Source organism: Strigops habroptila, chromosome Z (genome assembly GCF_004027225.2).
Source record: "Strigops habroptila isolate Jane chromosome Z, bStrHab1.2.pri, whole genome shotgun sequence".
In the NCBI taxonomy this organism is placed as follows: Eukaryota; Metazoa; Chordata; class Aves; order Psittaciformes; family Psittacidae; genus Strigops; species Strigops habroptila.
This window is the reverse complement of record NC_044302.2, coordinates 61,280,251-61,302,302: the sequence shown is the minus strand read 5'-3', so window position 1 is coordinate 61,302,302 and position 22,052 is coordinate 61,280,251. Positions and strand designations below refer to the sequence as shown.

Sequence of the window (22,052 nt, the reverse complement as noted above, 5' to 3'; positions counted from 1 at the left end):
CAATAAGGACATTTACATACTTAACAGCAGTGTTTGGATGATTCATTGGCAATCAAAAATACTTTGAATTTTCAAAGCCATCAGATGATTGTCTATTTACTTGAAATCTAACTAAGAAAATACTCAGGTCCAACTGCAAAAAAACCCCACCTCAAACAATAGCTGATAATCTCTTAAGAATATAAGTGAAGCTTCGTTTTTCTCCAAAACATCTTGCTATAGCAAAGCACAAAATAAGAGTTATTAACTTAGCATAATTGCAGCCAATTTTTGAAGTAATAGGGTAATCCACTGTGGATTGTTGTAAGGAAGTGGTACAGAGACTCTGACGTGAAACAGATGGATTTTATTTTGAACAAATTAGGCTCACTACCAGGAAATTAACAAGTGATTTCTAAGTTTCCCAACATTATGGATTAACTTTCATTTATGGCCCCTTCTTTCTGCTTGTTAACTTTTTTAAGCTGCCATTAAAATCAGTCCTTGAAGGAAAACCAGCATTTATCATTTGCAGTTACAAGCCATCATCTCAATTTTCTATGCTAATGCCGGAGTATATAAAAGGGATAATGATAACAGTATGTTTGATTATTTAATCTCCAAACTATGTGTTATCTTGACCTCTAATTCATTCTTGGCAAAAAACAGAAATGAAGTTCAAAAGGTACTATACCTTTGTACTGTGAACATAGCAAAAGCAATCCTTGCCAAGCTCTATGCAAAAGCACCTGTTTAGTGCGCTTTGCAGCATTTCTTCTATGAATCAACATAACAATTTTAGGAGGAAACACCTCAAAATTTAAGTTTTACCTCAGAAGAATTTTTCTACCACCACAGAACTTTTCTACGGAGAGTCAACTACACTGACCGCAATTCAATACAATTGAAGTATGAGTATGGAACAATGATGCTATCTTATATTTGGGTGTTTGCTTTAGTAAGGAAAATTATTACAACAGAGTCTGGCTGATATCTATGCAGCTATTCACTAAAAGATTCAGTCACCAACAGACTTGTTAGCAATTCTTCGCTAAATTCTTACTAATGCATGAGCCAGAAAGGGCATAGCCTGTCATTCAGCTTTGATTGAACTGTGGGACCTAGCAATAAGCAATGTGAAAAAAACCCCAACCAAAAACCCTCCAAAAAATCCCAAACCCAAAACGTTGCTTAGATTTGAAAATAATCACTAACATTGGGCCCCACACCACCAATTTCTTGCTTTTCAGTTTTCCGAGAACAGCACTTTAGCTCCAAGGAAACACAAATCCACTGCTCTCAAGAATTAATATATTGTAGAAGCAATAGGATATTTTGATATACAGCATGTTTAAGAGCATTCTGCCCGCTGAAGGCAATCATTCATTCATTCCCTTTCCCTTCGTGTTTTCTTGGTGTATTCAATTCATAGATGTTTTTACGTTACGTACAAACAAAAAAATTAAATAAATCTACACACACACACCCCCCCCCCCAAAAAAATAAAGGAAAAAACCCAAAGCAAACCACACCCATGTGCTTAAAATGTGTTCAAAGCACAGGTTTTGCTGGTTTAGAAAATGCTGAGTGAGCAAGCTCTCCTATACAGTTGAAGAGAAATTCTGAGTAAACTTCCCAGAAATGTCAGTAAAGTAGTCTCACAGGCCAAATTTTTAAAGCACCCAGTTTCTACACATCTGGTTTCCCCTGGCAAAATCTACCATGCTGCACTAAGCACTTAAACTGCAATCGGACATCTGGGAGCATGTTGCTGAAAATGGGATTATCAATTGCTGGAAATTTTTGTAGCTTGAGCTACAAAAATACTAGGTAATGGGAAATACTGAAAACTGGCTGTGATTTAACTCTCTTTCCTCTTGGGATTAGATGACTGCTTATGGACATCAAACAAATGCCCGCTTCCAGTTCCAATACACATCTCAGGTGTCCCTGAATTACTATGCAGAAACATCTGAACAACTTTATGGAGAAACAGGTCAGTGAAATGTGTCATCATACTGGAATCTCATTCTAGGTGAATTTTGCAGTTTAAATATTAGATGAAACCTAAAATGTATGCGTGTGTATGTTCCCATCCTCCCTTGTCCCCACATGTATTCCATGCCATGAACCCTTTCTTTGGTGTTCACTGGATCCTACTCTGAGCTGCTTCATCTTTCCCATTCTGTAGTAAAAGACCTCTCTCTGGCAGGACATCATAAGTCAAGTCTTGCATACACCTACATTCTCACATTTTTTCTATACGCTTGTGGTAAGAAAGAAAAAAAAAAACCAAAGCTAAATCCTCTGAAGTGACAGACACAGTTGCAGCCAGCACAGCTTCTCCAGTGAAGTGGCTTAAGGGCTAAACAATTTATCAGTAGTGTTAAATCTGAATTCAGTACTCTTCCTTAGCCTGAAAACATTAAATTCCACCCATCTTAGTTGCTAGAATGGTTGAAGTTCCCCATCAACTCAAAATTGCACCAGTACAATAGAAATATGAAGGACTACTCTAACTAGATTACATGATCCCGCAGGCTCACAAATGCAGCAGCCTTTCCACAAAAAAAACCCTAAACCAAAACCAACTAACCAACCAAACAAAAGGCCACTAAAAAGAAAACAGTTTGTCAATCTCGGTTTAAGTTACTTGAGCAACTTAGACACTTCTGAAAATTCGACCTGCATTACCAATGGAAAAATGTGACAGAAAAATTATGGTCAATTGTTTATACACAAAAGTATGCATGTGACCAGACGGTAGATTCTATTTTGATGTTTATATTAAAAAATAACACTAACAGTCTATACACTTCATATTTGCTTGGTGCTCCCTCTTCCCTTTAAAGGAACAAAAGCTTTTGAAATGCCAAACAACTTTGAAAGAATTAATACGGATAAAAATTCTCTCTCAAGGTTTGCGGGTTGATGTGGGGAACTATCTTTGCTTGGAACTATAATCAAAGAGGTACTCTGACACAGACAAATGCATTGTGTGGAATAGTATCATGATTTTCTGAAAAACTGATTTATAAAAGGTTATGACCGGTGCACATAAACAAAATATATATATTATTGCTGGCAAAGGATTTTGTTCAGCTGAATCAGTATTACCACAAATCTCCTCTTCATCAGTTATTGTTTGCACTGACATCCAGTACGCCACTTGTAAGGACTCCCTGCTTCTAGCTGGCACTAGTGTTTGCCAGACCTGCATTCAAGTATCTCTGAATACTGAGGGTCACCCAGCAAACAAATACTGTCCCAGGAAGTGGCTAATCAAAGGAATCTTTCAGGATTGTAATTAAATTCACACACACACACACACATACATACACACACACAAATTAATTACCTGCACCACAGTTACTGCTGTACCTCTTTTTTCCATGTGCTTTTCCCAGTGCCTTTTCTGTTAATGCTGGTCTGGGTTGGTCTGCTTCTTCATTCAATATGCAATTATTTTCACCCACTACTTTACACAGGGTTACAAGAACTTATGGAATTTTTAAGCTCTACTAGTTTTAAGTCTTGTATGTAATAGCACAGACCGACATGCCAAAATTTCACCAAATGTATCTTTTCATTAAAAATTACATCTGCTGGTGGAATAGGCTTTACTGTTTGACACATGAAAGAAAAAAATATCATAAATTACAAATGAAACCTGAAACAACATATGGAGAGGACTATTGTAGGCTGCATCCCCAAGTTTGCAGACCCAAAGCTTAAAGCACATCTGATTGGGGAAAAAAAGAATTTCTTAATTACAAAGAAGAAATATATGGTACAAATATGATTAAATTCATTCACACAAATAATGTCCAATTCCGTAACTCCTCTGACTCACTGTGCATTCCGGAAGCTAAGAAGAAAAGACAAGGTATTTCATTATTTTCCTGACACTATGATTTACAACCTCCTGATTGCAAAGAATGTGGCCTTCCTAACAACCACTATGTTGCAACTTACAGCATAACCATTATATACATGTGAGTATTTTTTTTAAAGGTTACACAAATGTGTTAGAATACTTGCGTTCTTGGTTCCTGTGATACCAACTTTTAAGCAAGGCAAAAGAACACCTATGAAGTAAAAGCCAAGGTGATAGCAGTTTGGCAGAAATCTAAGTGTTCCAAATTGTCCAGTGCTGCTAAACAAAGTCAATGATCACTGTCGGAGTCAGACATTCAGAAAAACTTCAATATGAAAACATGGTCAGTGTAAAAATCAAGTAATCTAGCACATACTCTCTTTTTAAACTTTCTCTTTTTAAAACGGAATAGCACTTCACTGTATTTCAATGTAGCAAATACAATTATTTCTTTGAAAAGCCTTATGATTCCGCTTTTTGTCTCAGTATGTGTGAAAGAAACATGACCACCACCTAAGCTGGTCTGTCATTTTCATACAGATTTCATATTCACAACACAGCAATAGACAAAGATACAGATATATACGGATAGAACAGTAATTTTAAATGTCTAGGAGACCAGATTATCCTGAATGGTTAACATTTTACATTCCAAATGCAAGGTTAATGTATTAAGGCTATTACAACTCTAGATGTTATAAAACTCGTTTCAGTAGAATGGTCATGAAAATAAAGAAGAAAACTGATGTCTCTTCAGACAGGAAATAGAAAATTTGCACCCAGATGAGAAATTTCCTATCCAGTCAATGCATCTGCCAGTCAAACTTGTTTCTTCCTAGTTACATGTATTTAAAGAGCAGGGATATAGGTCATTGTCAAATTCTAGCAAAATGAGAAAGCAGCTCTTCACAGACAAGTCTTAACTTGTCTGCCAGTTTGTGTAATCTGAATTATTTGTTCAAAGATATCCTTCTGTTCATCTGTACTCTCATTTAGCAACAGAAATTCTAATCAAATTACAGAATGTAAGAAATGTATGGACCTCACTGATGCAATAGTTAGGTTTGTCTGGCACACAGTGGTAGAACTCATTAATCTGAAAAAACACAGTTAGAATAAAATGTACACATTCTCTCCTCATTAATTTCTCAAGTACACCACAAAAACTTGAAGATGCATAGCTTTGGTAACTGGCTGCTTAGCATGGCTCTTCACCAATGTTACACTGAACAGTGGAAAGGACTTAAAGATTGTTCAGTACAAATACATAGAGCCTGTACGCCTGCATAACATGGGACACTCAGGAAAATTAATTCTAATTAATATGTGCAGTGGATTAGTTAAAAATCAAAATATTCTTTTGTCAATATTCTCACAAGAAATTAAGAAGTGAGTTTAACTTAGTTTAGGTTAATCCACTTCACTTGCAGCCCTGCAAGTATTTAACATTGTTTTAAGTGATCCCCTGTAAAATTCACACTTTTGGTAATTTGATTAAATTTACCTGAATATTTAAGCATAGACAAGACATTAAAAAAGAAATGGTCCTTAACTACCACTTCTCTGTAAAATATGAAGGATGCAACTTATCTAGCTTTGTTTAATCACAGACATCCTCAGTTAATGAATAAAGGCTCTGATGTACTTAGTTGAAACGTGGCTCTCATATGAATCCTGTTCAGCTGAGGGAGAAAGGTAAGTCGTCTCCTCTTCTAAAGAAATGACCAAATGAACTATGATCAGGCACATATTAGCGTATCTGCCAAAGAACATATCCATGGGACATCAGAATAAACTTAAACTGCACAACTTTATGAAATGTTCAATTTTTATATTTACACTATAATTAGTACAAAATTGCCTTTTAAGTTTTCTGTAGCACAAGACAGTATTCTACTGGACTTGACACCCTAATATGTCAAAACAACTACTTTGAAGTATGATAAAGGAATCTAGGAAGAGTTATAAAGAATAAGACACCATTTTCAAACTATACATAGTGTTTGCTTTTGCTTCTAAAAAGGTATTTATATCCCCAAAAGGTTTTAAATTTTAAATAAGCAGGGTAGGCAGGGAGAGGACGGGGGTGGGGGAAGACTGGTTGTTGGTACTAAAGCCTTTACTGTAATAAACTAAAGATATTTACAATTTATACAAATGCTTGACCTTCAACAAAAATACAAAAACATATCACAAGATGCAAAAAAAGGAAACAAGTTCATCTGAGACACCACTGCTCTACACAGGACAGAATGCAACTTGAACTGCAAGGAACAGAAAAGTATTTATCCCCCATAATCAGGCAATGAGAACAACTTGCATGAGGTCACAAAGAAAGAAAAAAAATAAAAGGCTCCACCATTCTTCAGTAGACTCGGCTTTTAAAAACTATGTCAAAAACCTAGGCTACATCTGTCCATCTTGCCTCTGTGTTCCATTTGGTCCACGTAGCCAATATTTAGTTGCTGGATGTTGCCTTCTATTTTGAAAAATCGGAGTAGGTTCATGGCAAGGTCTGGAACCTCAATACTTTTGTTCCTTTTTAAAAGGCAAAACCTTTCTACTTCTACAATTAAGAACAATTTTGGCCCAGTTCAACTTCTAAAAGTTATATCCCCATCACATTTTTCAGTAGATAACTTCATAGACTGTAGCCTTTTTGTCTCCAGAGCCAGTGACTATGTACTTATCATCCACAGAGATGTCACAGCTAAGCACTGACGAAGATTCTTTGGACTAGAAGAAAAATAGAAATATATTACATCATTTAAAAAAAGTCTGTTACCCTTATCTCAGCATCCCAGTTTGGGTAGAGACATAGGTGAAGATATCTGAGTCTGGGTGTTCTAGTTGTCACTAGAACAACTAGAGACTCTGGGTGTTCTAGTTGTCTTTAAAACCATCATCATCCTCACCTGAAAGATACTGGCTCCATAAGGTGTTCTCCATGCATTAAGAAGGTTATCTTTCCCAGTACTGACAAACCATTTACCTAGAATATAAAACAGAAGGGCTATGAAAAACGCATGAAACACACATCTGACAGATTTTGGGTTTTCAACTCACATCTATGAAATCTTTTATCCAATTACCGCTGTAAAAGTTCTCACCACTAAACAGATACTTTTGCTTACAATCAATGTGGACACTCATGCTTTTGTAGCATATTAACATATGAGGAAATCCCTAGATTCTATAGGGATTCTGAAAGCTGAAATCAACCATCACAGCAGCTCTTAGATAAATGGATGGTTGGTTGTAGGAAAGTACCTTTGAATTCATAAAGCAGATACTTATTCGTAACCTAAGAAACTGAGATACAATACCTATGGAGAGTGGCCTGGCCACACGTGCACCTCGAGGCACATAGCACTGCTTCCTCCCCAGTGGTTTGCAGTTATGATACCGCTCCATGCTCTGTTAATTTTTAGCCTGCCTCTGCCAATGAACATAAAGGCTTCACTTATATTTTTACTTTGGAGACGCTAATCAATTTGTAGTACGTCTATTGGAACAGGTTGCCCAGAGACATGGTGGATGCTCCATCGCTGGAGACAGTCAAGGCCAGGCTGGATGTGGTTCTGGGCAACCTGACCTAGCTGAAGATGTCTCTGCTTATTGCAGGGGCGTTGGACTAGAATATCTTTGAAGGTGCCTTGCAACCCAAACTGTTCTATGATTCTATGATTACCAAACGAGCTATGACTATGTATTAACTAACCAGTGAAACATGAACCCTGACCTCCAGTTTTGTGTTCAGTGAAACTCACCACAGTAAGCAAACTTGAGTGACAATACACAACTCTCATGAAGGTGCAGTTGATATTTGTCTGGCTTATTTACATGTAGCACTTCTACATTGCTGCTCTCCATTCCCACAGCTAGCCATTCACCAGTAGGACAATAACCAAGGGAAAATATCTGAAAATTAAACAACATTTACACTTCTTATTTTTTTCCTACAAACACTTTTTTTTTCTTTACAGTGATTAAATTGATTGGAAGAGGGAGAGAAAAGAGAGAAGAGCCAAACAAATTCACACAGTTCAATAGCAAGGCTGCTGTTCAAAATTCAAGTGACTATAAATAATCCTGATCTTACATTAACTTAGAATAACATGGAAAGTGAGTAGTGTCAGGCTTCATTTTGTTCTGGAAGCTCCGCATAAGAAAGCTCCAAAATATTGTGTTGTGAGCAGCCAAAAGGACAAGAGGGAAAAATCTGCCAGCTGCACTGGGCTCAATCTCAGCTTTCATCCTAAATGTTTCCCTCCCACCGCCCCCTTTTCCTTCCTCTGCCCTTCCCCACACTGTAGGAAAATCCAGTTGTACCTGTGATGTGAAGTCATGCTGTTGTAGCTGTCTCCCTTCTCTCAAGTCCCAGGATCTGACGGTATTATCCAAACCTCCTGTCCAGAGCTTGGTACCATCATTAGAAATGTCAATACAGCTGGCTCCATCTGTGTGGCCCTGGAATTGCCTGATAAAACAAACCAGATTGAATAATGATTTCCTGCCAGAGCTCAAGGTAAACACTACTGTGGTGTTAGTTTTGGACTCTCTGTGTCTGCTGATGGGCAAAAATCAGCCCCTCCCTCCTTCTTACTAGGCATGAAATACAACAGTATTATAAAAACATTTTCCAGGTGTTAAGAGAAATGAATTGCATCATGGCTAGCTGAACAAGTCAAGTATTTCGTATTGGGTTTTGAAAGCAAAAAAACCCCCAAAACTTGTGAGAATAGTAAAGTACAGTAACTATACTTAAAAGCGCTAAGGACAGCTCAGATTAAAACAAGTGCTGAGAGAACAAAACTCCTCCAGTTTCAGAAAACAGCTTCTGTATTTTTCTTTGGCTGCGAGTCAAGATGATAAATAATAAGCAGAGATATTAATAGAAAGGGATCCAGATAGAGAGCCAGATAGTTGAACATAAGCATTGCTGAGTCAGCAAAGTTGCATTCTCTGTGGCAGGAGATCACAAACATCTAAATGGTGTAGTTTGTTTAAAACCTTCTCATCAGTAATTCTTAGCTTTCAGCAACCAGAAGGTCATCTCAAGTCTTCCTTAATCCTTTGGCAAAAGCCTTCCGAGGCTCCTGCATTTTTCATCAGCAATTAGCATTAGGAAAAGTCCTATGCCTCAATGTGAAAGGTGGAGGGCGTGGGGGAAAAGACAACTAGCTCGGGAATGAAGGGTATGAATCACCAAGAGCTACCACAGAAAGGTCATGCCGCATATTCTGTTTTGTAGCTCTGGTCTCAAACTTCCAAGTTATCAATTAGCAAGATCAGCCAGCAAGTGGTGGGAACACCTACAGCAAGCATTTAAAAGGCAAGACAGTCACAGGTGGAGTAAGTGCACCTTTACAGAGACCAAGCATGGATAGGGCAAACTGAAGATTGTATATAACTAATACATTCTTTGTTCAACAGAAAGTAAAATTTGCATGTACATTAATATAACTTTGAATATAAATTTAGGCTAATTATTGATATAAAGGAAATTTAATTGAAACACAGCAGACTAAGCAAATTCTTCACTGTTTGCATTTGGAACTTTTAAATTATCATGACCTTTCCCAATTCAGGCTCTCTCTTCTCATAATATTGTACACTACTACTTTGGTAAGCATAAACCAAAATTTATCTTGTAGCGAAGTACACAGCTAGTTGCTAAAAGCCATTTCACACATGGTCCTATCTTTCTTGCTCTGTCAGAGCACTAATGCTGGATACTGACCTGCCAAAAATATTACTCTTCTACTAATATATTTATTAATCAAAGGTCTAACAAAAGATTTCAAAAGTAACTTACATGGCAATCCATTTATTCTCTTTGCAATCCATTCCAAAACATTGAGAGATGAAATTCCCCCAAAAAACTCAAATACCCTTTTTCCATGAGTGACCTAGTATCAGTCCTTTATGTTTTCCTGAAGAATTGATACTTTCAACTGCTTTTGTAAATTTAATTTTAATACTTATCATCACTAAATATGAACTGAGAATTCTCTTTATTACTTAACAAAGCTTAAGACAAAGGAAAAGGACAAACCTCAAAGAGTTCCCTAAGTTAATGTTCAATCTACAACCACCACAAACTAGCAGAAATGCTGATTGCAGAAACCTGCAGACAAATCCCAACTAACCGAAATAAATAGGAACTTTCAGCATGTTATGGACCAACCCTTTAGGTAGGCCCTTATGACTGCAGCATGTTATGGACCAACCCTTTAGGTAGACCCTGAAGCGTGTCTTCCAAGATTAGGTTGAGACTACCAAAACTAGTTTCTGCTCAACTCAGGTGGCAAACCGCATTCTTTGTATAAGAAATACTATTTACTTTGCCGTCATGAGCCATTATTCTGGAAGATAAATATTTATGTAGCTGTCCATAGAGTAACTTCTATTAAAGTTTTCTGTAAACAAGTAATGACTCACCTGACCAACGTCTGATTGTGCAGATCCCACACTGCGATATTGCCGTCACTGCAGCATGAGAAGCACACCTTGGAATCAGGGCTGATAGCCAGAGCGTAGCAGGCAGGGGCTGAGGATGTCAGCTCTGCTTTTATACGAGGAGTTGGTGCTGCCAGGTCCCATATGGATAATGTGCTGGCTTCTCCACCAACTATTAGGGTGCATCCATCAGGCAGCAATTTACAAGAGCGGATGTAGTTATCTCTGTTCTGTACAACACAGATCACTCAGTTATGTTAATACATACCCTGCCAATAATGGCCACTAATATGATTCTGACTGCATCTGAGTTTTAAACACTATGCAATTTTTTCCATTACCAGAGTACTGAAGAGGAACCAGCAGATTCTAAAAGGCTTCAGACACCTACTTCTCATCACTAACCAGAGACTGCAGCTGCAGAAACCAAACTGCAGACTTCTGTTGCCACAGTCTACTCTGTTTTAAATCTGACGAATGGCCAGTCTGCCATCTCATCACACAAAAACAGGGCCAAAATAAGCTTGCATTTCTGCAAGTGCACTCCACCATCAAAGGTCACCAACAACAGAAATAGTAAAGCAAATGACCTTTCATTTGGCATTTAGGCAACTCTATGTGAAATGTGTTTCAAGTCTCATGCCCTTCAGGTTTTCGAGTTTTCTTTCAAATACTATTTTGCATTCACCGTTGTAAAGTTAAAATATGAAGTAATCCCACAGTGCTCCTCAATTTATGTTGGTCCTTGTTCAGCATGACTCTTACCATACTTACATCATTAGTTTCACATTTGTGGTACTATTGCTGACTGAGAGGTACTACAAGGGATTTAGAATTGGAAAACATTTCAACCTTCACTTATTACAAGCTTGACTTCTTAAGTGTATTGGATGCCCATTTCTCCGTAACAGCTGCTGAATTAACCGACAGTTATTTAGGAAATGGAGGGTTAAGATCTGTAACTCAAAACATACAAAAAACCACTGCAAGAAGCAGCCAAGAGCGTTCCTACTACTATTCTCTTTTTTACTCACAACAAAGTGGCAGTAAGTAGTGTAGTAGAAAAGTTGGCTTAGTCTTGCCAGCCATTACTGCTCCATAACTAAAATGAAGGCAGCTAGGACTGTGCATCCAGACTCATTCCTACCGCAGAACAGAACACATATTTAACCATATTTTTACTACTAGACAACTAACATAAGGGTAGCAGTAAATAAAGGGTAAAGGCTAAAAAACCCAAACTAAACCAAAACAAAAACCACACCACATTTAACTGGACCAGCACTGAATCTAGAATTATTTTCATTCAGAATATATATTGCTGTGCTTTGTGACACTAAGTCTTCTCAGTCTTCTTAACATTTCACAAATGTTTACACTGCTTCTAATATGAGAAGCATCTTTAATTGAGCCATCCATTTTTTTTTAATTAGCTTTTCTGCCACCTATACTGACGCACTCAGTCCCTTTTATATCCTGCAGATGTGAAAACAACCAACCAAAATGTGTAACTTGTGGATCACCAACAAAAGCATAGAGAGACTTAAAGTGACCTTGATACTCTGTCACATTATTTCATTATGCGGTTGCTACTCTCTTACAAAAAAATAGAGGTTGTCACTCCTGGTGTGCGTGAAACACCTAGGAAGGTTCACTGCAGCCCTGCATAAGCCTGGCTACATTCCTAGCAAGACTAGAATGGGAAAAAAGAAAAAAGAAAAAAAGAAAAAATCAGGTATACTCTCTCTTCAGAAATGTTATCTAACCTGTTGCTTGACCCCTAGTGATGATATTTATCCCTAAAAAAACCAGCACTCTTCTTTGTAACTCCACCTGTTATGTGTTAAAAAAAATCAGCTAAATACATAAATCAGGAAAAAAACCTGCCTGCTACTTCCTTGTAATATGAACAGAATCCAGACAAGGACAGCTATTTCCTTATTGAGTCTCCAAGGAGAAGGTACCCTTGTGCACAAGTTCCTGTTGACCTACCAGGCAGTCCAGCTGGGAGACAGGGCTCTTGTTGCCAGGCTGGCTGATGTCCCAGACTTTGACGCACCCTTTCCCACCTGTATACACGTGTCTCGTGGGGTTGCTGATGGTAACTGCACACACAACTTCCCCGTGGTTCAGAGTGTTGATCTGACGGGCATGGCGAGGGATTCCTGGACCAATGAGGGCATCAGGAGGGAAAGGAACCGGCTGCATCTGACCATCCGCAGTAACGTGAAAGGAGTAGGCTCTTTCGGGAAAGGGAGAGAAGAGAGAAGACAAAACCAAAAATACAATAATCAGTCAGTTACAGAGTCAACAGTGCAAGAAAGCCAGTATTTTTCATTTGATCTGTCAATCTTTTCTCATGATAATCGGAGCTACAGTGCCAAGTCATGCATGCACATGAAAACTCAGAGAGAGATAAGGATTCACAATAGGTATTTTCAGCTTGCCTCACTTGAAGCATTCGTGCAGTAGGGAAACATGTTAAATACCACCCTTAACTCTGTGCACTAAGATCATGGCTGCTATCTGTCAGCCACCTGGATAATCAAAAGATCTTTCAGGCCCTGGTTTCTAGCCAGCAATTCCAAGTCTCAGCCCACAAGTCCTGCAGCAACAATCCCTCTCTAGGCACTACTACTCTTCCAGCATTCTTCCATGAGGCTTACACCTGTTGCCTTGCAGTACCACCAGCCAAAGCTCAATTTTTGCTCCGTTTCTGCACCTCATCTTTAACATCAGCACTAGCCGTGCTCACATGCCTCTCCTTCCAGCAACTAGTGCTTTAAACAGAAAATAGAAACATGCAGAGTGGTTGCGTGCACCTTCCATCAGGAAGATGATACCGTCTTCCCATAATTACGTTTTCTTGAGTGTTTTGGAAAAGCTGAAAGGCTCAGTTTCCCAGGTAGTTTTGGCACTTCTGTAGCACCTTTTATTTGTATTCAGTGCACGATTTCAAGTATATGAAACTGAGGTTTGAGAAAGTGAATCCCAGCACTGAATAAAAAACTCTTCTTTGGGGAAAGTACACAAAATTATTTCTCCATGTTCACGGTAATGCTGATAGTCAGCTCTACTCAAAGACCAGGGCACAAATAGCAGGTAATAAAGCTTTCAAATGCAGAGGGCGATTCTTTCTTTGCTTTAAATAAAAATGAAAATACTCCTGCAAAAGGCTGCTTTTTGTTACACTGGTGATCTCCTTTTTCACTTCTTCTGTTTTAAACACATTCATAGCTCACGTTTTTGATGCTGTCGTTACATTAACATCATTCTTCAAAAGGCCAAAGTGGATAAAAAATGTGGAGCTAGGGGTATCCTTTCTTTTTCTTCTCCCCACTAATAAGCTATGGTCTTCGTAGTGATAACTTTATTTTTCTAATACATTCTTGTGTTCAGAATTGCCCTTTCTTTTCCAAATGTACCTTCTTTCTCAGAAATCTTCAGTCACTGCAGCTCAAGTATTAGTATTGCATCCCTCTACCAAGGACCAAACCATAGATAATTCAATTTAAATTTCTGTTCTGAGCACTGAGCTAGTATTTTCAAAGTAGTTTACTGCATGTTTCCAAGTATTGCACAGTTTGAAAGGAAGAACAGGCAAGATGCCTGGATCCAAAACAGACATCACAAAGCAAGTGAATCTGCCCAGGAGCAGAGCAGAAGATAATTCTTCTTAAAAACAGTGAGAAATGGAGAGCCAAATGAACTCTACAGTTCTTTCAAACACATGGTAACAGTGGAAGCAGCCCCACACAATACCACAGTTTTCTCAGAAGGGTAAAAAATGGTTAACAATAACTGCTATTAAACAAAAGAAATTAATAAGCCTGCTCAAAGAATATACAGAAATGGAGGATGAGCAAGTGCAAAAGACGACAAATCATTTTGGTCATGGAAACGTCAGGAATGGGAAATGCAAGATAAGAAAGGAAGTGCAAAGTTCACTCCCTTACATGTACACAAGATTCACAGCCTATTAAGTGTATTTCTTCCCACGGGACCCTTTATCTTTTCTTGTATGAAGAAAAACAGTAATGATAAAGGCTTAACTAGAAATTTGTTTAATTTCCTTGAAAAGGAGAGACAGGACTGTCCCAAAGTAGATATTCACTAAGCAGATGATGTGCGAGATAGCAGGAGAGGAGTGGCAACAAGACTACTCAAGGTTCAAAAAAACTGCTCAGGTTCAGGTATGGAGTCCAACTGAAGTCATAGCACTTAAGATGCTGAAAAGCTGGGCCCCATCCTGGGCTCCAGATCAAAGTCAGTTGCAGGGTATTTGTTAGCAGTAAGAGTACACAGATCTGCACAACTCTGAAGTCCCAGCCTGTCCCTGCTTTTATCATGGACACTAAAAAAACAATTTAGCAAGTATTCAGCCATTTTTTCCAGCATGAGTAAGATGAATAATCCACTTTACATGACTTTTTTTCTTTTAATGGAAAATTACAACGTAAATGTTCTGCTCAATTCAAAACACCTAAATAATTGGTATTTTGAAATGCTTCTGTGCATACAGAAGGCTTCTCAGTTCTTGCTGAGATGGGGTGGGAGGAAGACAATAGGAACATTTTTCAAGTACTTCAAGCATACTGTAGAATTATGATGACTCTTCTGCTCTGAAACACCAGAAACTTATTCAGTATACTTTTAATCACATAGAATTTCATCAACGTGCCCATGTTTAAAGTGAAGTTGTATATATCATAAGAGTAGTCTCTCTTTTTTATGATCCTGAGTGGGCATTTGCTTCCAAGACCAGTTGGTCAGGACTCAAGATGACTGAGCTTTAGGGCTTAACAAACAAACCATTTATAGTTTCTTACAAGCCAAGACAGCTTTTTCTACAGTGAAAATTATCAGCAATACACTGTGTAAAGAAATGGCTACACATTGCCAAATCCCTCTGTCCCTCCCAAGAGAAGAACGCAGAACAGTAAATGCTCCTGTTTGCATGAAGATGTGCGGTATGTCATGCTAACATCACCATGGTCGGCACACTACTGTGAGCTAGTAACCTGTATCTACTAGCTATTATGGTATAACTTTGCATTACACATACCTTTTACTTTGAAAAAACTTGCATTATTTGCCAGACTGACACTCCCTGGACAAGGAAAGCTTCTGTCTCCAGAAGAACAAAGTACTGGAAACAGCCTACCTTTAAAATATTCCTCATTTTGCATTCACTGAACAAATGTGAAGGTCAGGAGAATTGAAATCTTTTTTATTTTTGCTTTGAGCAATTCACTAACAGCATGCTATTTCCTTCCAAAAACACATAGAAAAGTCGGCTTCTAACTAGAAGTTGAAAGAGTTAACATTAACCACATGGAATTTCCTTTTCCCACTAAAATGAGAAATGTGTATTTTCAGCTCTTTCTGTGTCCGTGTGTAACGCCTCATGCTTCAATTAAAACCACATTTAAAAAAATATACTGAGAAATACATTTGTTCTCAATGTTACCATTAATTCACAATTTTAGACACCAGGAAGCAATAATGTGGATTATAAATCTTACCAGTGAGCTTGAAAATCTGTGCTCAGTACACAATTCAACTTTGAGAAGGTGTGGTTCACATCAAGGAGAAATCCACAAGAACATTAATTTAGTAGCTATAGCAGACTAAAAGCTAAATAAGTACCTTGCTATGCAAAGCAAAAAACATGATCACAGCAACACACCAAGAACTTGTAATCCAGGGCATAGTTAAATGTATCAGAATGACAGAGTGCAAAACTTTGACACCACATGTCCGTGTCCAAAACTAGTACTGATTTCCTGCCCCCAACCTAAGACAAAGATAATTATTGATTAGGTGATATCTCAAGACAATCTGGAAGGAAATCGCAAAAAAACACACCAACAAAAAAAAAAAAAAATCAAACAGAAGAGCTCCTAAAACAACAATAATCTACTACTGATGGGAGTCAACTTTGAAACCAAGAATATGGAAATTTACTTGATGCACAATCATACAGACAAGTCCTCGTCTGTAAAATTAATTACTGAACTACAAATAGCTGAAGAGAGAAAACAATTAACATGAGATCATATCTGTGTACAGCAAAATATCAAAGTAAAATGTAAAACCTGAAAAGCTTTATAGGAAATAATTAAAAAGAAAAAAACAACAACCAAAAAAAAAAAAAAAATCCACGCAAAACAGAAAAGCCCACAAACAAAACAACTCCACACACACACACAAAAAACCTCACAACAAAAACCAACCCACAACCTGCTACCACATGCAAAGACTAGCTCGTTTGTATAATTAAGAAATTGCTGAATACACTTTGACTTTCTAGATTGCTATCCAATCTCCCACGTACATCTGTACCACTTCTAACAAAGTTAGATTCTGAAAAGAGCAAAACTGAAAGATTAACATTCAGGAATGTACAAAGATGATAGAGAAGACTTACATTTAATGAAGTTACAGAACAAGGCAAGAAAAAGATAAGCTTTCCAGATAACAGACCCTTGATAAAAGGCAGATAGACAGGTAGGAGTGGGTACTTAAGAGTTTACGAATTTTTCTAATAAGCTACTCATTGACAGATCTCAGAATACACAGGAGTTAAAAAGAACTGGGTGGTAATAAATGTCATCCTTTTGGAAATATAATAATTTAATTTTCTCTTGGAAGAAGCGTTGGGTGGAAAAAAAGCCCAAACCATACCAAACCAACCAAACAAAAGTCCTAGCATAACCACTGATAAAAATGGTGCAGCCATGAGCATACACATATAGCTCGGGATCCAATGGTTCAATTTGAAAATTAACTGTACCACTTGCAAGAGAAGACTAAATTTCCACATCTCATCACATCAATGCGGCACCTTAACTGCACTCTAGGAAAAGGCAAACAATGTAAATGAACTAGGAATACTCCACTAGATTTCATAATTATATAACCCATGTACTTGGTATAGAAAACATAGATTTGCCTAATGTAGGTACAAAGATGCTGCAGGTAACAGACAGCATCTAGCTAGCTATAGCAATCAAGACTAAAACAAGATTGTTCTAAAGCTGCCAATGGAAAGATAACAGATCAGTTTATGGAAGGTTAGGTTTGCCTCACAATAAAGGTAAGATAAGAAGTCACTGTAAGAGGAAATGACCAACTCAGTCAAAGTAACACGACCACAAAAAATATTACAGAACACATCAGCAAATCAAGCTGAAAGTAGAGAGTATGTAGCAACACAGTAGGTGATCTACAAAGCAGTGTTAATAAACTGCTGAAAATATTAAAGATTAAAAAAAACCCAACCAACCGACCACCAAACAAATGAAAAACAACAAAAACCACCCACAAACCCCCACCACCTATAACTTAGCTATGAAATCACAGGATACAAAGTATAGCAGCATACGTGCACTGCTTTTGTGCCTTGAGTAGTGCAACAACTAGAACTCGGTCACAGGAAATTTCTGACTGAACAAAAATAGGGTTTCGTAGCTTATAATATAAAATATTGACAGGCATTACTAATGGAATAAGTCATTGAAAGCTTATAAATATACTTGTTTAAAAGTAAAAACTTACAGCCACTGTGCAATCTCAAAAAATATTTTCTGTAAGTATGCCAAATTCTACTGAAGTCAGCAAGAATGACTCTGACCCTTAATAAAAGAATGTTTTGAGAACAAAGCCTGTTCCTTACTGTACTAAATTTAAACATACCACCATCTGACACATTACATCAATTCACTGAACCCTCACTTCGGGAATCTTGTCAACATACCACCAACTTTTCTTTAAGTAAATCCTTAAAAAAGATTTAACAGGTTTCTCACACTGCCAACAGATAGCTAAGTCTGTTCTAGAAGCACAGTGGGTAACAACGATGAATGGCTTTCCATTCTAAGTCTGCTCTTTTCCTACTATTATGAAGAAAGAGTAGAAGAAAAAACATACTTTTTTTTGCCTGTAATCTGGAGTACTTTTAAGGATGTCTGCATGACTGACATTACAATGTATCACTAACTATTAACAGGAGTTCAAAATGAAGGCAAACAGTGTATAACTTTCACTACAGCGTGTCTTGTAACTTAGACAGGATCCTAAAAATAAGTTTCTGAATTTTTCCTGAAACTGCAAAAGGAAAAATTAAACCATGATAGACTGGTAAAGAAGATAGCATGTAACAGGAACATTCAGAATAGGAAGTGCAAAGTGTTATGTGTGTTTCAAAATTATAAGTACCTAGACAGAAACTACTCTAACTGCAACTTCCTATTGAAAGAGAAAACAGAACTGAATGCCAAGCATGAAGGGATGAAGAACAGGTTCTACAGAGCATTAAAAAAACTGTTATAATTCTCTCTGCCCCACTCTTTCCAAGAAAACAAATTAGTCAAATTTGCAGTCTATGCTCTGTTTGTACCTGCATAGACTAGTTGTCCAGAAATACTTAAAAAATAATCACTCTTTTAACATGACATTCTCATGAGCCTACCATGCATGTGTAAGCTAAATCTCAACAATCTATCAAAGCCAAATTACTGAAAAAATTGATGAATGTTTTTTGGTGAATTTATTTTATTGTAACATCAATGAGCAACAGCATCATGCAAGTATTTTATTTAACCACCCCTTCTTCAATAATTGAAACTTTCCAATAAAAAGAACCTGTTGCAAAAGCTACCTTAAATCTATGCACCACCTGCCATACAACTGCTTCATCATTCCTTTTGCTCTCCAGCGTCACACTTACACAAACATTTAAAAGAGTTTTCCCTACTATGCAAGGTGTGTATCAGTTGCTAACATAGCTGCTTCAGATACCTACTGTGACCAACAGTTGCAGGCTCTCATGCCTGATAAAACAGGTGCCAGACAAGGAGTCTGTGAGTTTGCACTACACATTCATGCACAGTATAGTACAAAGTTTAGTTTCAATATGTTTTCTCTTACATACTTTACCACTGTCTACCAGTTTGCAGTGCCCCTAACTTCTCCCAGAAAGAAGGAAATAAAAAAGCCTTAAAAGTATACCTTCAACAGCTTTTCCTTCGAAATAAGTATATGCACATCTGCTTTGGGATATGACAACTACCATTTGAGAATTTATATGCTGTACCTCTTTCCAGAAGAAATCTAAAACAATCTCCTGGGAACAACCAGACACTACTTACTTTGGAATTCTTATTCACTGACACAAGATAACTTTATTGCAGATACTGCAGATGTTACCAAAATGTTAGAAGTTACTTACGGTTTTCCCCCAGGAATCCCTGCTAGATTTGGAGGAATTCCAGGTACTCTCATGTGAGGAGGAGGATCAAACCCAACCTGACAATGAAAAATGAATTACTCTCACAGTTGCAATTTCTAATTCAGCAAACCCCTTCTCTTCACTCCCAAGATACTTGCATTTAACCAAAATGTGTCTTTTACATTATTAGATCAAGTGCATGGCCTTTCGTGAGGGGCAGAACAAGACATTTTCCTTAGGAATGCATCTGCTAGAAGTATTTATAGGCGAACAGAAAATCAGTAATGTGTATCATGCACTCACGACACTGAACGTAACACAAATACCCCTGTGTGTAGCCATGCCAGTGCTCTGAAGCTCTATGACAGCAGTGTGTGCCCATGCAGGCACAGCATGGTGCTGGAAAGCAGCTTCAGACCCCCACTAGAACCTGCATGTCTCCACACTGCACTGTGTAGCCACATCAGCTAGGAGATCTCTCAGGAGCTCAAATAAACTATGCTCCCTTTACATATGCAATGCCACTAAACTTTTATATCCTGGATAAATATATACATCAAATAATACAAAAAGAAATTCTGAACTAAACAGACCTAGTTTTATTTCTTTCTCACCAAAGTTAAAATTCTTATTGCTTTAAGGAGCACATACGCTATTTAGAATTTCCACATTTTCACATAAAAAGCTTACCAGTTTTAAAAAAGTAGCCATTTCTGCCCTAATGAAATGATGACAAGCTTAAATCCAATCTTGCAAATTTACAAGTAGGTAAGATTGTCTATGCACAAAGCTGCCATCGAGCTCATGTCTGCAGAATCAGGCCCCTAGGTTATTCTGCTTGACAACATCTCTAACTGCTACGCTGCATGTACTTGCTACACCCACAACAACAACTATTCTTAACACACCTTATCACAGAGCTCCAAGACATGTACCAACCAACTTCTACAAAAAACAAAACACAAGGGAAGAGACATAGTTAAGATTCTTCTACGTGCTTGAAGATTAATTTGCTATGTCTGTATGGAACACAAATCTGGTTCAGCAAGAGAAAAGACAATGTCCACAGTAGCAATGAAATACTTCATAGCTACCAAAAAAACCTTCTCAAAGCATAAAAAAATTTTTTTGCCATTCATTCATCAGTCAAAGCACTCATGAAGGTGAAGAAAAAAGGGAAACATACATAAATACACCAAGATTCTTCGTTTTCAAGGTGCAAATTTGTTTCTCTAGCCACGCAGCAAAATGAAACACAGTAAAGCTGTCAAGCCTCTGGCACTGTTATAACTTGGGAATTCGACAGCGCTAAATGAAGCATCTAGCTCTTCTCAGTGAACCACTGTTCACAGAACTGAGATTGCATGCAACGTATGGCCTACCATAGGAGATCTTCCATAGGCAACCACAGCAGCTGCAGCAGCCGCAGCACTCATCTGGGGTGACATATTGTGCAAACTGGCATAGGCTGCCCCTGGACTGGTTAATTCTCCATTCATGCCAGCATGAGGTACCATTCCAAATGGAGCAGGGTACGGTCCTGGTACTGCCAATGGTGTTCGCAAACCTGCAGCTGCAGAATAATGAAATCAAGTAGTTTTATTTATATATTCTCACATACATGGAAGAAACCAGCCCATTTTTTCCCCTATAATACCTAGCCTTCCCCTCTCACATATGCACACTGCCAAGTGACATAATTAATCAGTATCGCCACCTCTTTTCACTCAGTGTAAATAAGATCTATTGAAGTCTGAACTTGCTGATTACTTCTAACAATCTCTTCTAGCATTACCTATTTCCATTGCTGTAATATTTCCCTGTTTACATTACTCTCTCTTTTGCCAAATTAAGCAGTAAATCTGACAAACATGGTTTACACAGCTCATGTCTGAAGCAACTGTGCTGTACCAGCCTGAATAGCAAAAGCAAACTTCCTCCCTCCACTTGTCAAGATTTACATTGTCTGAGCCTACTAATATTCGCTGCAAAGAACTGGAGAAGAGATTGCATTCAGAATGAACACCAGAAACTTCTGAGACGTCATTTTATATTGCATTCAGTCTCTGGATTATTTGCAAAAAAGATGAAGACAAAAGTAAACAAAGAAGGATAAGAGACAAAGATATTCAAACTCTTGATAATCCAAGCATCTGCTTCTCATCAAGCCCTCTCTTGATACCAAGAGCAAAGCAATATATTTAGTTAACATTTGCACAGAACTACATAGGTAAAAAAAGATTAATTTTGGAACCACAAAAACACGTGAGGTAATGCATTACCAGCTTGGTTAACCAGAGGGTCCATTGCTGGAGGCTTGCTAAGGCCTGGACGAAGTCCTGGAGTTGCACTAGTGCCTGGAGTTGGCACATCACTTCGAGGAGTCGGTGTGCTGGATTTCAGAACAGGCGTGCTGGCTTTTTCATGCTGGTATCATTAAACAAATTAAATGAGTATTATTTTTAATCCAGGCCATATTATACAATTTATCACAACAGCAGC

General features: G+C 37.8%; 1 protein-coding gene across 6 annotated transcripts in view; it reads right to left on the bottom strand.

The window, feature by feature from the left end:
- Nucleotides 1-331: 331 nt before the first annotated feature.
- The window catches only part of LOC115619928 (transducin-like enhancer protein 1), a 78,949-nt gene continuing 57,228 nt past the window's right edge, over nt 332-22,052 (bottom strand). For all 6 annotated transcript variants that reach the window (XM_030512946.1, XM_030512951.1, XM_030512947.1 and 3 more), the window contains 9 exons: nt 21,833-21,977; nt 20,933-21,123; nt 19,551-19,627; nt 12,311-12,560; nt 10,301-10,548; nt 8,189-8,336; nt 7,627-7,777; nt 6,772-6,848; nt 332-6,592 (listed from right to left, as the gene is read on the bottom strand). In XM_030512946.1, the coding sequence (XP_030368806.1) occupies nt 6,485-6,592; nt 6,772-6,848; nt 7,627-7,777; nt 8,189-8,336; nt 10,301-10,548; nt 12,311-12,560; nt 19,551-19,627; nt 20,933-21,123; nt 21,833-21,977 (1,395 nt within the window). In that variant the 3' untranslated portion in view covers nt 332-6,484. The remainder of the gene's footprint in view (nt 6,593-6,771; nt 6,849-7,626; nt 7,778-8,188; nt 8,337-10,300; nt 10,549-12,310; nt 12,561-19,550; nt 19,628-20,932; nt 21,124-21,832; nt 21,978-22,052) is intronic.